The sequence below is a fragment of the Anoplophora glabripennis genome, unplaced genomic scaffold, assembly GCF_000390285.2.
Source record: "Anoplophora glabripennis isolate ALB-LARVAE unplaced genomic scaffold, Agla_2.0 scaffold373, whole genome shotgun sequence".
Taxonomy (NCBI): Eukaryota; Metazoa; Arthropoda; class Insecta; order Coleoptera; family Cerambycidae; genus Anoplophora; species Anoplophora glabripennis.
This window is the reverse complement of record NW_019417316.1, coordinates 127,569-141,968: the sequence shown is the minus strand read 5'-3', so window position 1 is coordinate 141,968 and position 14,400 is coordinate 127,569. Positions and strand designations below refer to the sequence as shown.

The 14,400-nt window shown below is 34.1% G+C and overlaps 1 protein-coding gene across 1 annotated transcript in view; it reads right to left on the bottom strand.

The window, feature by feature from the left end:
- Positions 1–14,400, bottom strand: part of LOC108908963 (sodium-dependent dopamine transporter) — a 31,874-nt gene that overhangs the window by 6,005 nt on the left and 11,469 nt on the right. The window contains exons 3-10 of the mRNA XM_018713165.1: positions 13,620–13,754; positions 7,959–8,113; positions 5,737–5,831; positions 5,384–5,657; positions 4,191–4,294; positions 3,880–4,117; positions 3,595–3,823; positions 576–844 (exon numbers count right to left, since the gene is read on the bottom strand). Coding sequence (XP_018568681.1) covers positions 576–844; positions 3,595–3,823; positions 3,880–4,117; positions 4,191–4,294; positions 5,384–5,657; positions 5,737–5,831; positions 7,959–8,113; positions 13,620–13,754 — 1,499 coding nt within the window. The remainder of the gene's footprint in view (positions 1–575; positions 845–3,594; positions 3,824–3,879; positions 4,118–4,190; positions 4,295–5,383; positions 5,658–5,736; positions 5,832–7,958; positions 8,114–13,619; positions 13,755–14,400) is intronic.

The following is a 14,400-nucleotide window of genomic DNA, read 5'->3' as shown; positions in this document are numbered from 1 at the left end:
AATTTTAACAATAAATGCGATAGTTATAAACAAATTAAAAAATGGGCACTTTTCTTGTTCTTTTTTTTGCAATAACATTTTTGTTTATTAACCTATTTTAATTCAACAAGTCATTTTGTAGATAATTTTACTCCCTACAAGCTGCCTGAGAGTCACTTTTCGTTAAAATTGATGGTTTTCCCTGCAAAGTGAAAAAACTGTTTTCCTCACTTATTTGTTTAAATAGAAAAGTTAGCTAATAAAAGTTTTTGACTCACGAGATGAGAGATGTCTTGTATTATGTTCCTTTAGACAATTTTACAATAATATCGCGGATAGGATTTTTTCGAGTTTCTCTTTTATTTTCGCTAATTTTCTTGGTGTATTAACCACGGCAAGCTAATTGCGAGCAAGCGACTCTGTTTTGTTAGGTTAATGATGGTAGTAAAAAAATTGTTCTTTTATATTAAATTCAAAGAATATCAATGGATATTTTTCATTATAGTCTCGGGAATGACACCCAAGGAAGATGTAGCCAGCGTTATCGCGTCAGAATGAATTTAATTTTGCAAGTAAACGGCAAAACAACCACCCACCTTAAGACACGACCCAGGCGTCGATATAAACTTGTACACCGCGACGGCTGGTATCATGATGACGGAGGAACCAGCGATCATCCAGCCCAAGACGTTGGCCCACGCGGGGTAGACGTAATTATCGTAGCTGAGCGGCTCGTACCCCAGCAGTCCGTACACGATGATGAACAGCAGGAAAACAGGGGCGGCGAATTTCCAACAGAACCGCCAGTAGTAGCCCGGGCTGAAGCCGATCATATCCTGGATGTCGTCGCAGAAGCGTTGCGTGCCTGGTGGAATCGAAGGGATTATTGGGGTTGATGAGGTGTGGGGGTGATGTTTACACGTTTTGATAGGCTATTAAAGAGGGGCTGTGTGGGAAAAGTTAAGAGTATACCTACTTGAAATACAACATAACGTGTTCCTCAATCTATATCATAAATTGATTTTGAGATATAGTGTTACAGTTTGTGAAAATATAACATTTATGCAAATGTTTCTAAAGATGTCTAACGTAGATTTTAAAAAACTTGGATCAATTTGGACCTTACAGTCCGATCAAAATAACTCATTTAGAGGGAAAAAAAAGAAAATTGTTACCTGGAAAATAAATGCTTGAGCAGGGGCGGCGGGGGGTTGATTTGGGGGGTTGAAAACTTATGGAAAATTGTATCACTAGGATTTCTGGCGAAAGTTGACGTCAAACAAAAAAGTACCTAATACAAAAGTTGTAGATCATACAAAAATCTACAACTTTGTTCAGGTCATTTTTAAGATAACGTGAAAATTTACGAGAAAAATGCAAAAAACAGGTTTTTTCTGATTTTTTGGTTTTTATTTCTCATTTCTCACAGTTAAAAAACATGCTCAAAATTGCAAAAAGTAAAACAAGACTTGCAACAATGAATTTTTCAGTAATTGTTGATAATTTGTTTAAATTTAAAAAAAAATCAAAAACTGATTACACCATTCAATTGTACGGAAAAAATACAAATGAAACTGTGTCTCATTGTTTGACCCAAAACTATTTTTGTACAGTATTGCTATAAACATAAGTCGAATAGTGAATAAATAAAATAAATAATAATTTTTTTTCCGTAGGATCGATTAGTGTACTTATTTTTTTGAAACCTTGATGAATTCGTAGATATACAGTGTGTCAAAGATAATGATGGGATAGCATTAGGATCTAGGAAACGGTAAGAGATAGGGGGTTACTAAGATTAGAAAAAAAATGTGTTTTTAATATTCTATTTAGAAAGTTTTAAAATTCCTGGTAGTTCCGGAAATATCAAGAAAAAAACGAAATTTTGCAATATTGATTAATTTTTTCTGACTATTTGAAAACGAATTTTAAAATAAATTAGATATTTACAATGCTACTTTTTTCGCTATATACAATGGCGTCAACATTTTTGCAATCCGACGTTTCCTCTTCGAGGGGCCATCATCGGGTTAATTTTTTTAAATAAGTCGCTGCTATTTTATGACAAAATCTAAAGTCATTTTTAATTCTGAATTAGAGGATATTACTATTGTAATCGCTTAAAAAGTTTTTAGCTTGTTTTAGTTATAATTTAAAATTTGTCCTGAGTACGGCTCTGAACGCTTTCAAAATATCTATTGGATGAAGTCATAACTGTATAAAAGTCAATACCGCACAAAATATCCAACAATTTTTTACTGTTGGGAATACTAATTAGAAATAATAAAATATTTCATAATTCGTATTATTTTTTTTAAATTATGGATTAAAAAAAAATTGTTGGACATTTTGTGCTGTATTGACTTTTAATCTCTCCTTTCTCTCTTTCCTCCAATAGATACAGGTATTTTGAAAGCTAATAAATAATAGCTAAAAACCTTTTTAAGCGATTACAATAGTAGTAGCATCTAATACAGAATTAAAAATGACTAGATTTTGTCATAAAAATAGCAGCGATATATTTAAAAAAATTAATCTGATGATGGCCCCTTGAAGACGAAACGTCGGATTGCAAAAATGTTGACGCCATTGGATAGAGCGAAATAAGTGGCAATGTAAATATGCAATTTATTTAAAATTCGTTTTCAAATAAAGCCAAAAAAAAATACGATTTTGCAAAATTTCGGGTTTTCGGATTTCGCGTCAACAGTAGACTTTGCAGTTAATACTTTGTATTGCTTAAATCTCAAATCATCCAGAGATAATTTATCATTTGTGCATTTGTAATTCGACTTAGATGTTTATAGCAATACTGTACAAAAATAAAGTTTTGGGTCAAACATTTTTTTTATTTTTTTCCGTAGAATTGAATGGTGTAATCAGTTTTTGAATGTTTTGAATTTAAACAAATTATCTGAATTATATTATTATAACTGAAAAATTCAATGTTGCAAGTAATTTTATATATTTTTGAACTGTTATTACAGTTTTTTTTATTTCACCAGAAAGTATATGACAAAACGAAAAAAATGATTATCGGCAGAACTCAGTACGATGATCTTTTTTAGTAGAATTTTTCTTTGAAAAAAAAGTGTTTCAGGGCGAAAAAAATGAATATCTCAGAAACTTCTTGATTTTTTTTGTCTAAAAAAAATGGAGGTTATTTAAGACAGAGAAAGGTATACTTTCACCAAGTTTCGTCAAAATTAAATTATTTTTGCGGAAATAAGAAATAAAAAACGAAAAATCTGAAAAAAAACTGTTTTTCGCATTTTTCTCGGAAATTTTAAGGTTATGTTAAAAAGTGACTTCTACAAAAGTTGTAGATTTTTGTATGATCTACAAATTTTGTATTGGATACTTTTTTGTTTGACGTCAACTTTCGCCAGAAGTCCCAATGATACAATTTTTCATAACTTTTCAACCCCCCAAAATCAACCCTCCGCCGCCCCTGCTCACGCATTTATTTTTTTTTAGGTGGTTTATTATAAGCCCTTTTACCATTTCCTCTTATAAAAGTCCAGGTAACATTTTTTTTTCACCAAGTGTAATTTGGTTTGGTATTAATCATTACACAATGAGTAATTATTTCTATAAAAAAAAATTGTATATTACCGTATATCCAAGAGACTGCGATGGCTTCGAAGAACACGGCGAAAAGCATAGAGTACCCAGCTGCATACCTGTCCAGGAGGTGAAAGAAATAAAATCCACCCTGAGAACAAGAGGCCAGTCCCACCATAAAATACAGAGAAAACAAACAGGCTACGAATATTTCCCTATGCCGGCCTATCTTAGGAAACTCATCACTCAGCGCCGTTATTATCGCTTCCGACCCGCCAAACTATATAAAAAAAAACATATCACCAGATCTTATTAAATTACAAATTTCTCACGTACCGAACTGTCCAACCCCAGCGTCAGAAGCATCATGAAGAATATAAGCGCCCAGAATATGCTGCCGGGCATGGTGGCTATAGCTGCAGGGTATACCACAAAGACCAGACCCGGACCCTCCGTGGCCACTTCTTGTATCGGCCTACCTGCCGCGTGTGCCATATATCCCAACACCGAGAAGATCACGAAGCCCGCTATGAAACTCGTTGCTGAATTAATGACGCTAGTCAGCAAGGCATCTCTGAAAATCGATATTAATTTTCGTAATTCGAATTTCGATGGAAAAGTCCAAAAATGAGTTATATAGGACTTACTTATAAACATTGTTGTGGTATTTATTGTACGAAGCGTAAGCTAGAAGGACACCAAATCCAGGGCCCAGAGAAAAAAATACCTGAGTGGCAGCGTCTACCCATACCTGTAAAATTACAGTGCAATAAGTATAAAATCCTATGGGTTGAAATCTGGAGAACATGGAGGTCATGCGATCGGACATCTACTTGGAAATATTTCGTTTGTTGAAATTGAACATTTATAACTGTTTTTTATGAGACATTAATGTTCTAAAAAACTAAAAGTTAAGATACAATTTAATAAAACGTGATTTTATCGTCGCTCTAGTTCTTAATTAATGGTTTATTTATGTATTTGAAAAAATATATGCCCATAATTGAACTACTATACAGAAGTTATACTGCCTTAATTTTAACAAACGTTAGAATACATTAAAATAAACAAAAAAAAAACTTATATGACCTATGTCATATAAGCTCAACCATTTACGAGAAAAAAAATTATCAAAATCTCCAACTTGATGTACAAAAGTTCGGTTAATTAAGAAGTTTTGCAAGTAAACGGAAGTTTGACATAACTGCGTGCATAGAATACCATAAAATACAATGTTTATCACTTTTTTGAACCCCTTTATGCTTAATTCTAAAAAATAATTAGCGTTGTAATAAATTTAAAATTCGATAAAATTCATATCGAGCAATGTGACTAGGGCGCGGCGGTTTATTAATACGAGGTACTAGGGTGTCCAGCAACCACCAATACGTAATTCAGTTGGTATCTGGATTGAATCGTGTCTGAGTGTTTTTTTGCGTACCACTATTGCGAAACTATTAAGGGATAACGTTACTTTGAAACCGTTCCTTGAAATCCTCCCTTAGAACCGTTATTACTTTGGAACCGTTATTTTTTAATTGTTACTTGAAATCGTTACTTGAAAGCCTTTACTTTGGAACCGTTATTTTGGCACCGTTGCATTTTTAAGACAAATTTGATACAGTGTAGTTGTATCTCACAATATCACTGGTTAAAAAGTTTATTTCGTCTAATACGACACTAACCGTGCTTCTACAGTACATACAGTTTAGTAAGTACCTCTCTGCAATAAAGTAGACACAAAACAATACTTTATGTCAGTAGGCATACACTAGCGGTGGCAGTTAAGAATAATATACTCAGGTAGGTAGGTTATATCTCACCCACACTCAAAACTTACTTCCGCGGACCCGATAGCGTTGAAATTGGGATTCAGATAGTACTTGATGCCCTCCGCGGATCCAGGCAAAGTGATGCCCCTCACCAGGAGGATCAGAAGAACGGCATAAGGAAACAGAGCCGTGAACCACACCACCTTCCCGGAAGTGGAGATGCCCTTCCACAGTGAGAAATAGCAGATGACGTAGACCGCCAGGAGGCACAGAGCTATGTCCCATTTGATAGCGCCCAGGTCGTGAAGGCCTTCGCTCTGATGCAGCTCCAAAATCGCCCGACTACGACATAGGTAGATTTAATATTTTTTAAATATACATAGAAAGACAACAAGTCTTAAGTCTCTGGTGAATGACTCACTTAAAGTATTCTGAGGCAGCTGAGGCGAATCTTGAATCTGGAAGACCCAGTTCTGTTCTGTTGGCCTCCGTTGTGTTTGTTGTTGGAAAATCAAACTGAAAGGGTAGAAATAGTAGGTATATTGTGTATCTAATATTTAGGTACAAGCAACATATAATCTGGGACTGTGGGTTTTTATGCGAGGTACACATATCTTTCTCCGTTGATTCCATTTCGAAAATTGGAAGAAAATATTAAAATTTTGTTTGATTTCAAAAAAGAAAACGTGATTAATTCTATAAAAATAATAATTAATAATTGATGCTACGAAATTCATAAAAACTTATCATTTATAAGATCACAACAGGCATAAACGGTAAATACTGCCGTAAAAGATTTATTTCCAAAGATGAAGACACAAATATCCTTTGAATTTTTGGGCAACTTTTGCAATACACTTACAACTGTAAGGAAATAATGTTTCATTATACTACATAACAGAATAACTAATGATTATTTTCGTTGTCTATTAATGACTAGATATACAGGGTGTTTCTTAAGTAAAACTCAAAAATCCAGGGGCGTATTCTGTGGCCAAAAATAAAGGTTTTTTTGTTATATAAATGTGGGGTCTTTGCCGTCATCTTATTTAATATTGTATATTGTCAAATTAAGCTTATTTTTTCAAGCGGTTAAGTTTTAATAACGGCTTATGCATATTCAAATGCTGAAATGACCAATACGGTTTACAATTATGACCTTGCAGATGGAAATGGTACTGAGGCTAGGCGAATTTATATGGAAAGATTTCCAAATCATTCAACTCCAAATCAAAGAATGTTCAGAAATGTTTTTCAACGTTTTTCGGAGTCAGGCTAATTTCAGAAAGGTCCAATGGAAAACCTTTGAGTGTTAGAACGCTTGAGTTGGAAGAAGCTATTCTCCACGAAATTGAAGACCGAAATACTAGTATTAGGAAAATCTTAATACGATTCAAAAATTAGTTTAGTCCGTTCTGAAGCATCAACAGTTATACCCGTATCACATACAAAGGGTTCAAGCCCAACTGCTGCAAGACTATCCTGCTGGCCTACAATTTTGCCACTAGATTTTGCAAAAAATTGAACAAAATGTTGACTTTACCGCTGGCATATTGTTTACCGACGAAGCTAATTTTTCCAGAGATGCTATAATAAACTTCCACAATAAACACATTTGTTTCATTTCAACATCAGTTTTCTTTGAATGTATGGATGGATTGGAAATTTTCTTGTTCGGCCTTACTTTTTACCAAAAACTTTCTTGAAAACGTTTTACCTGACCTAACTTACTTGACGATGTTCTCGATGCGCTAAGAGAAAGAATGTGGTTTATGTACGACGGGGCTTCCCTACATTTTAGTTTGACTGCTCGTGAATTTTTAAATGAAAGATTCGGTAATAACGTGATTGGACGGGGCACTCAAGAACCAGGTCAACCTTAGCCACCCAGATCACCCGATATGAACTCTATTGATTTTTTTTGTTTGGGGACATCTCAAGACATTAGTTTACAAGGTTTACATTGAATCTGAGGAGCACTTACGTCAACAAATTATAGCTGGTTGTGATGTGATAATAGCTACTCCTGGAATTTTTGCACGTGTTCGAGTTTCAATTTCAAGAATATCTGATGCATGTATTTTGGGTGAAGTTGGCCGTTTGCAACATTTGTTATAATAAATCATAGTAAAGTAATTCCATTGTTAATTAATTATTTTGTTATAATTTTAAGTAAATGTAAATATGCACTTGATGAAATAAATCAATTTTGTTGTTAATCGGTTTCAAATACAAAAAAGTGTAAAGAAACAAAAAGTGAAGATAATACAATGGCGCATATATGACAACCTATTTTATTTGTAATATTATACAGGATGATATATTGTTTTGGCAAATATTGAAATAATAGAAATTAAAAATTAAAAACTGATTTTTTTTTTAAATATTTGACACGCTGTAGCTGGACAATGGCTGTCCTAAGACCCCATACTTATGTAACAAAAAAACCCTTATTCTGGCCACAGAATACGCCCATGGATTTTTGTCCTCTGCTTAAGAAACGCCCTGTATTACCATATTGACTTTTTGTACCAAAAATTTTGTCACAACTATGAACAATTTTTAACGGTTGGCGGAAATTTTTTTAATACGTCAATCCATGAAAATTTCACGCTATATATTTTATTCTTTCAGTGTACTTACGGGTCTACAGTTAGGCGTGTTCCAGGGGTTGTCGCATGTCGTCCATGGAAGTAGATCGGTGAAGGATGCAAAGAAGAACCGTAGAGCCCAGGCTATTATCACATTGTAGTAGAAATCAACGTAAAAGGCTATTAGAACCACGGCGTAACCTATTCCTGGAAAATTGTATACATCTAATTTAAAGTAAGGTTTCAGTTGGGGCCTTGAGACAAAGTATAACTTGCTGGAACTTTAAACATGTCGTAAAACAACATTTTTCAAAAAAGTTCTACAAAGATGGCAATAAGATTTTGGAACAAATTAAAATGTAATACTTATTTAAAAAAAAAACTGATCAGTTTTTGGGGAACACACTGCATACAAATATTTTCATAATTCAATTCGTTCATAAAAAATGTAAAAAACGATAATTTACATTTTAAGAATTGAAATTTACAAGTTTCAACAAATATATAAAAGATTAAATCTGTGTAGGTACATTTTCATCGCTTCTATCATAAAGGCAACCGCTGGTTAAAACTGTCTTAACGTCTTCATGACGCCTTTATTTGCAAATTACGCCGGCAGAGTGGAAAGAAGTAAAAAAGCAGTTCACGGCCTTTTAACTCTTGGTCTAAAGAGTCTCGAAACGGGCGCTATAATGTGCCCGCCCCTCCGAATGACCATTCCTCAACCACTTTAACGCCCTGCTGAAATGTCTCCGAATATTGATGGAGGATTTGGATCCCTCCAGTGGCGTACGTGGTCAAATGGCAATGGAAATGATAGCTTAAGAAATAATTGCTTACTTCTTGTGATAAAAAAACGAAAATGACTTGACCAATTGCTGACAAAGATATCAAATTACAATACTAATATTATTTTAGAGTGTCAATTTTGATTTTTAATTTTTATTTAAGAGTAAAGTACCTGAAATATTAAACTTATGAGGAAATTTTCCCTATAAAATAATATGTTTCAAATATTTTGCAAATTTACAAAAATGTACTTATTCTACTTGCCAAGGACTACATATTTTTTTTCTAAAATATTCAGTTTTTTTTAATGAAAAATGTGCTTTTTACGAACTTTTGCGCCATTTTGACAATGAGGCCCTAACATTCAGCTGGGGTAAAGTAATTCACTAGATTCTACGGAATTTTTCCTAATTTGCACGTATATTTATTTACTGAACTAAATTTTGGCAAAAAACGAGGTATTTTCGACAATTTAACAGGCCTACTTGTCATGTTGCAAATTTTTCTTCTAAATGAATTCAGATTTGCCCCCCAGGGCTCGTAGCAAAGTACCCAACCCGCCGCTGCTTGCGAGTTGCCGTTAATTTTTCAAGCTGCGAGCCCTAGAAGCGCCTTTTGTGGCGCAAAGGAGAAGTCACAATGCACTCCATCGGCTGTTTCCTGCCTCGGTTTCCGCAGATTAGCGGATAGAGTGGATAATTGACTCTACGGGCAGGATTTTTGCCGGGAGATCGCTCGTTTTATGGACCTGTGGATTTCAGCCCTGAGCCTGAGCCAGATTCATTCCCCGCTGTGACAACTGTTTTATTAAGGGGATTCTCCAACCTGTTGTTACTCGAAAGTTTCGCGCGGTTGAAGCACGTCTCAGACGTTTTATAACTATAGTCGAATCTATTGCCGACACCCCATGCAACAAGGCGTAAAGATTTTACGTCTTGCATAGGCTTTTTTTACTATTTTATTTAAAACTCACTGGAATACGAGTAAGTATGTAAATGTACAAAGTGAGTTACATTCGAAGGGATATCTCGGAAACTATTTACAAAAATACAGGAAAAATGAGATATTTGGTTTCTCTTTTTTGACATTGGTGTATCTTCGCTGTTGGACAGGTTAGATTTAGAGAAAACATTGGCGTGTATGAACTTTTATAAATAGAATCCATTGCAAATATGTTTTTATTAATATAACTAATAACTATGTACTAATTTTTTTAGTGCAATTTTAATCGAATCTCTAATGGAAGAAAAGGAATTGTAATATTCATTAATCATTATAATATTCATTATCCTCTCGTTTTTTTTTTTATTCAAATGTAATGGGTTTTGCAACAAGCGTTTCATGTACATTTTTCATTTTGCTTTGGCTTTTTTTATGAGATAATGTAACTTCTTTGAATATGTGGTCAATTCATTTGCTGTTTTTTTAAATTTTATTAAGTGATCAAGATTTACAATAATATTACCGCAATAGAAAAAGTTAAAATAAAAATTATTATCTTCTATAAAAATTAAAGATATACCATACCAGTATATTACATTAATTTTTCACTTATAATCTCCCTAGTGCTTGAATTATTTCCGGAAATAATTCCGAGTCGCAGACGAGGGAAAATTTTCTACGAAAATGCGTGATTGGGGAAAAATTTCCGGACATTAATTCAAGGACGTAAGATTCAGTAAGAAAATTTTACAACCAAAATTTATTTAAAAAATTTGACATGTTTCATTTTGAAACTTATTTAAATTTAAATATTTATCTTTACAACACAATTCACTTAGTACATATTACTAAAATAGAAGGAAGTAAGTTTTTGTGGAAAACCGATGTCTGTGGCAATATATCAATGATTCTTAAAAAATCATAGCTGCAATCAAATAGGCTTAGGCTTGTGATGTCAAAATCGTCTTCACTATACGTCACGTCGACTGTCATTTTCTCTAGCTTCTAATTGTTTACAATTATGTTATGGCAGTGAACTACCAAAAAACTAATTTAAAACCTTATACCTAATATATGTAATTCTTGCACCAAAATAGGGGACATTCTTATGTCTCATAAATATTTAAAGTATTTGCCAAATTTACTGAAAAAAACTGGAATCAGTCCGCATCAAGAAAACCTTTTCGCAGCTATTCAAAATATTTTGGAGGAAGATATCCCATCTTTTTTACGTAAAACCAAGGCTCAGCAGAACAAAATTTCATCAAATGAATACATACACTGAGCTCGTAAAGTTTGGAATAAATTCGATAAATCGTTATTGAAGGGTTTTGACAGGAAATCCTCGGACACGTCAACTTTAGTTTGTAAAATGTGACTTTTTTCAGCCATCGACTTTTTTTTTGTTTTGTTTGTTTTTGAGCTATGACGTCATCGGCAATTTTTTTAAATGGCAACCCATATTTTTTTCCACGGATTTCGATAGAGCACATTTTTCTGAGTACGAATATGTCAAAAACGTATGACCTTCAAAATGGAAGTTTTCGAGATATTCGGTTCCAAAGTTTCAAGAATGCATTATACAAGCGATGACAAAGTACTAATCATTTATCAAGGAAGCTCTGAAAAAATTACAGTTTTGATAGTTGTCAGAATTTTGAAGTTTGTCCTCGCAAGTTTGTGTTTTATTTTAAGTTAATTAATCATTATTCTATCAGAATTCATTTTATTTGAAAATGGTTCGTCGTTTGAGTGAAAGGGAAAGAATCGAAATTTTGATGATGATCGGTTACGGGGACAGAGCTCGCACACAAGTAGAAGTTTGCCGTTTATTTAATAACAAATATCCAAACAGAGAACCAATTACACAGTCCACGGTTAGTAAAATAGAGCAAAAGTTTTTAGAAATGGGTCATGCGAGAGATCGCCCTAGAACGGGTCGTCCACCAGTACAAGAAGATGTTAAATTGAATGTTCTACTAGAGCTTCAAGAAAATCCCCATTTACCCACCCGCCAAGTGGCGGCAAACAACGGAATAGTTCAAAGCTCCGTCTTAAAATATTTGAAATTGTACAAATGGCATCCGTATAAAGTGGTTTTGGTCCAACAATTAAACGAAGATGATCCTGACCGTAGGTTACAGTTTTGTGAAACCATGTTGCAACGCCTGATTGATGACGACGGATTCTTACGCAATATTATTTTTTCTGATGAGGCTACCTTTTATCTCGACGGCACAGTAAACCGGCAAAACTGTAGATATTGGTCTCCTGAAAATCCACACTGGAAAATGGAAACTCGTAGTCAGTTTCCACAAAAAGTTAACGTTTGGGCTGGCCTTGTTGCTAACCGCATTTTGGGTCCATTTTTCATTGAAGGCGCATTAACAGGTGAAAAATATTTTGAATTTTTAAGAGACGTTTTAGTCCCTGCACTTGCGGTGCTTTACCCAAATGACGTAGATCCCGATCTGCCCAATAACACGATATGGTACCAACAAGACGGTGCACCTCCTCATTTTGCAGTGATCGTTCGCAACTATTTAAACCAAATATTTGCTAACCGTTGGATTGGTCGAAGAGGAACTATCGAATGGCCCCCTAGATCTCCGGATCTCACTCCCCTAGACTACTTTTTATGGGGCTATTTAAAGAGCAAAGTCTACTTCAATAGACCAAATACCATTGAAGAATTAAAGGACAGAATTCGCAATGAAATTCGAGCCATTCAACCAGATATTCTTCATAAGGTTCTGCAGGAGTTTCAGTGGCGAATGGGATATTGCCAAGAAGTGAATGGAGGTCACTTTGAAAATTTCCTCTGATTTTCTTGTTTACTTTAATTATTTATCATTTGCACAGAAACCTTTTTTTATTTGTTAAAATTGTTGTTGATTATTACTTAAAAAATTAAACAAATTGCTCCTAAAATCTCTCAAAATGTTCGATAAGCTATTAAAAAACTTGACCCACTCGATACCTTGTATATGGTACATCCTTGAAACTTTGGAACCTAATAGACAGTTTAAGTTATGTATCGGACATAACGTATACGTAGAATTTGACCGTTGCGCATGCTCAAATTAATATCATGATCATCTACAATCAACTTAAACTGTCTATTATCTCGAAAACTTCCATCTTGAAGGTCATACGTTTTTGACATATTCATACTCAGAAAAATGTGCTCTATCGAAATCCGTGGAAAAAAATATGGGTTGCCATTTAAAAAAATTGCCGATGACGTCATAGCTCAAAAACAAACAAAACAAAAAAAAAGTCGATGGCTGAAAAAAGTGACATTTTACAAACTAAAGTTGACGTGTCCGAGGATTTCCTGTCAAAACCCTTCAATAACGATTTATCGAATTTATTCCAAACTTTACGAGCTCAGTGTATATTTTTATGAAACAGACATGATGGAAATGAAAAATAAAGGTAATAAAAATGCTCCTCGTTACTCTCCGTTGCGAAGAGAAGAGTTCCAGCCAGAATTAAAACATTACAAAGCAAAATTGTCGATAGGTACTGATTTTTTAACCATATGATAGCTGTCAAAAAAAAATTCCACTTATTAATTTTGTTTGCCTTGGCAGGAGGAAAAAAAAAATCCGAAAAATTTGAAGGTCAAAATTACAGCATGTTATTGGCTTAAAATGACAGGTGTAAAATTTTCATCTAAATTTGCTTCATGGTTAAAAAACTAATATCGCAATCGTTTCCATAAACGTAATAGATGAATTTGTTCTGAAAATTGAGCTCGAGAACGCGAGTTTATTCAATAGTTTCTGTGATGAGCCGAAATCCCATCGCATTTAACTAATTTTTTTCAGATTATTATTGCATTACTTCATCCTTCATTATTATCATTTTTATTATTGATGTTTGTATTATAGAGACACAAAAAACGATAAAATACAACGTTGTGAGGTACCAGGAAATATTAAGAAGCTACTGATAAAAACAAAAATGATTATCTTACCCTTAAACAGCGGGCACAGCCGCCCCCAACAAGTTATCGCGCCCTTCCTGTTGAACTGTCCTAAAGCCAACTCCATGTAAAATAAAGGGATGCCTCCGACGATAAGCATAATGCAGTAAGGAACCAAGAAAGCTCCTGAAAAAAAAAAATGTAAAAAAATTGACACCGTCGATTCGAGTTCGTAAGTTTCAGATGAGCTCATATATTTAAATATACATATAATACAAGCTTTAGTAAAATTCCATAAAATTAATTTAGTTTTACAAGAATGTAGAAGCATTTAAGAACAATAAAACCTTGTTTTCAAAACAGCCATCGTAGTGCTAAAGGGCATAATCGAAAATAATCTCATACGCAAGTGAGGTGACGTGTCCATTTCTCTTGTCAATTGTGACAATTTCTATTTGACTTTGTACTTTTGTAGGTACTTTTATTATTGTTTTATTGTACCTTATTTTATTATTTGTTGTTGTGCTGTAGTTTATAGTTTTATCTCCAAGTACCAAGGTACCCACAGGAGACCTCGAAGCCAGTGCTAGTCGAGTGAAAGCGTAAAAGATATCAGAGTAATCATATTCGAAATGTCGCCAAAAACATTAGGGCAACAGAGCTCAGTTGGAAGCCTCCAGGAAACAGTACTATCCCGAGTAGGTGTACCAGAGTAGACGACATAGCTCTCTAAATGTGCCAAATATACCTAATAAGGGTCAAAATAAGATAGATTCGCGGCATGGCGTCCAAATACCCAGACAAAGAAACACCAACCTTATTGAACCACGAC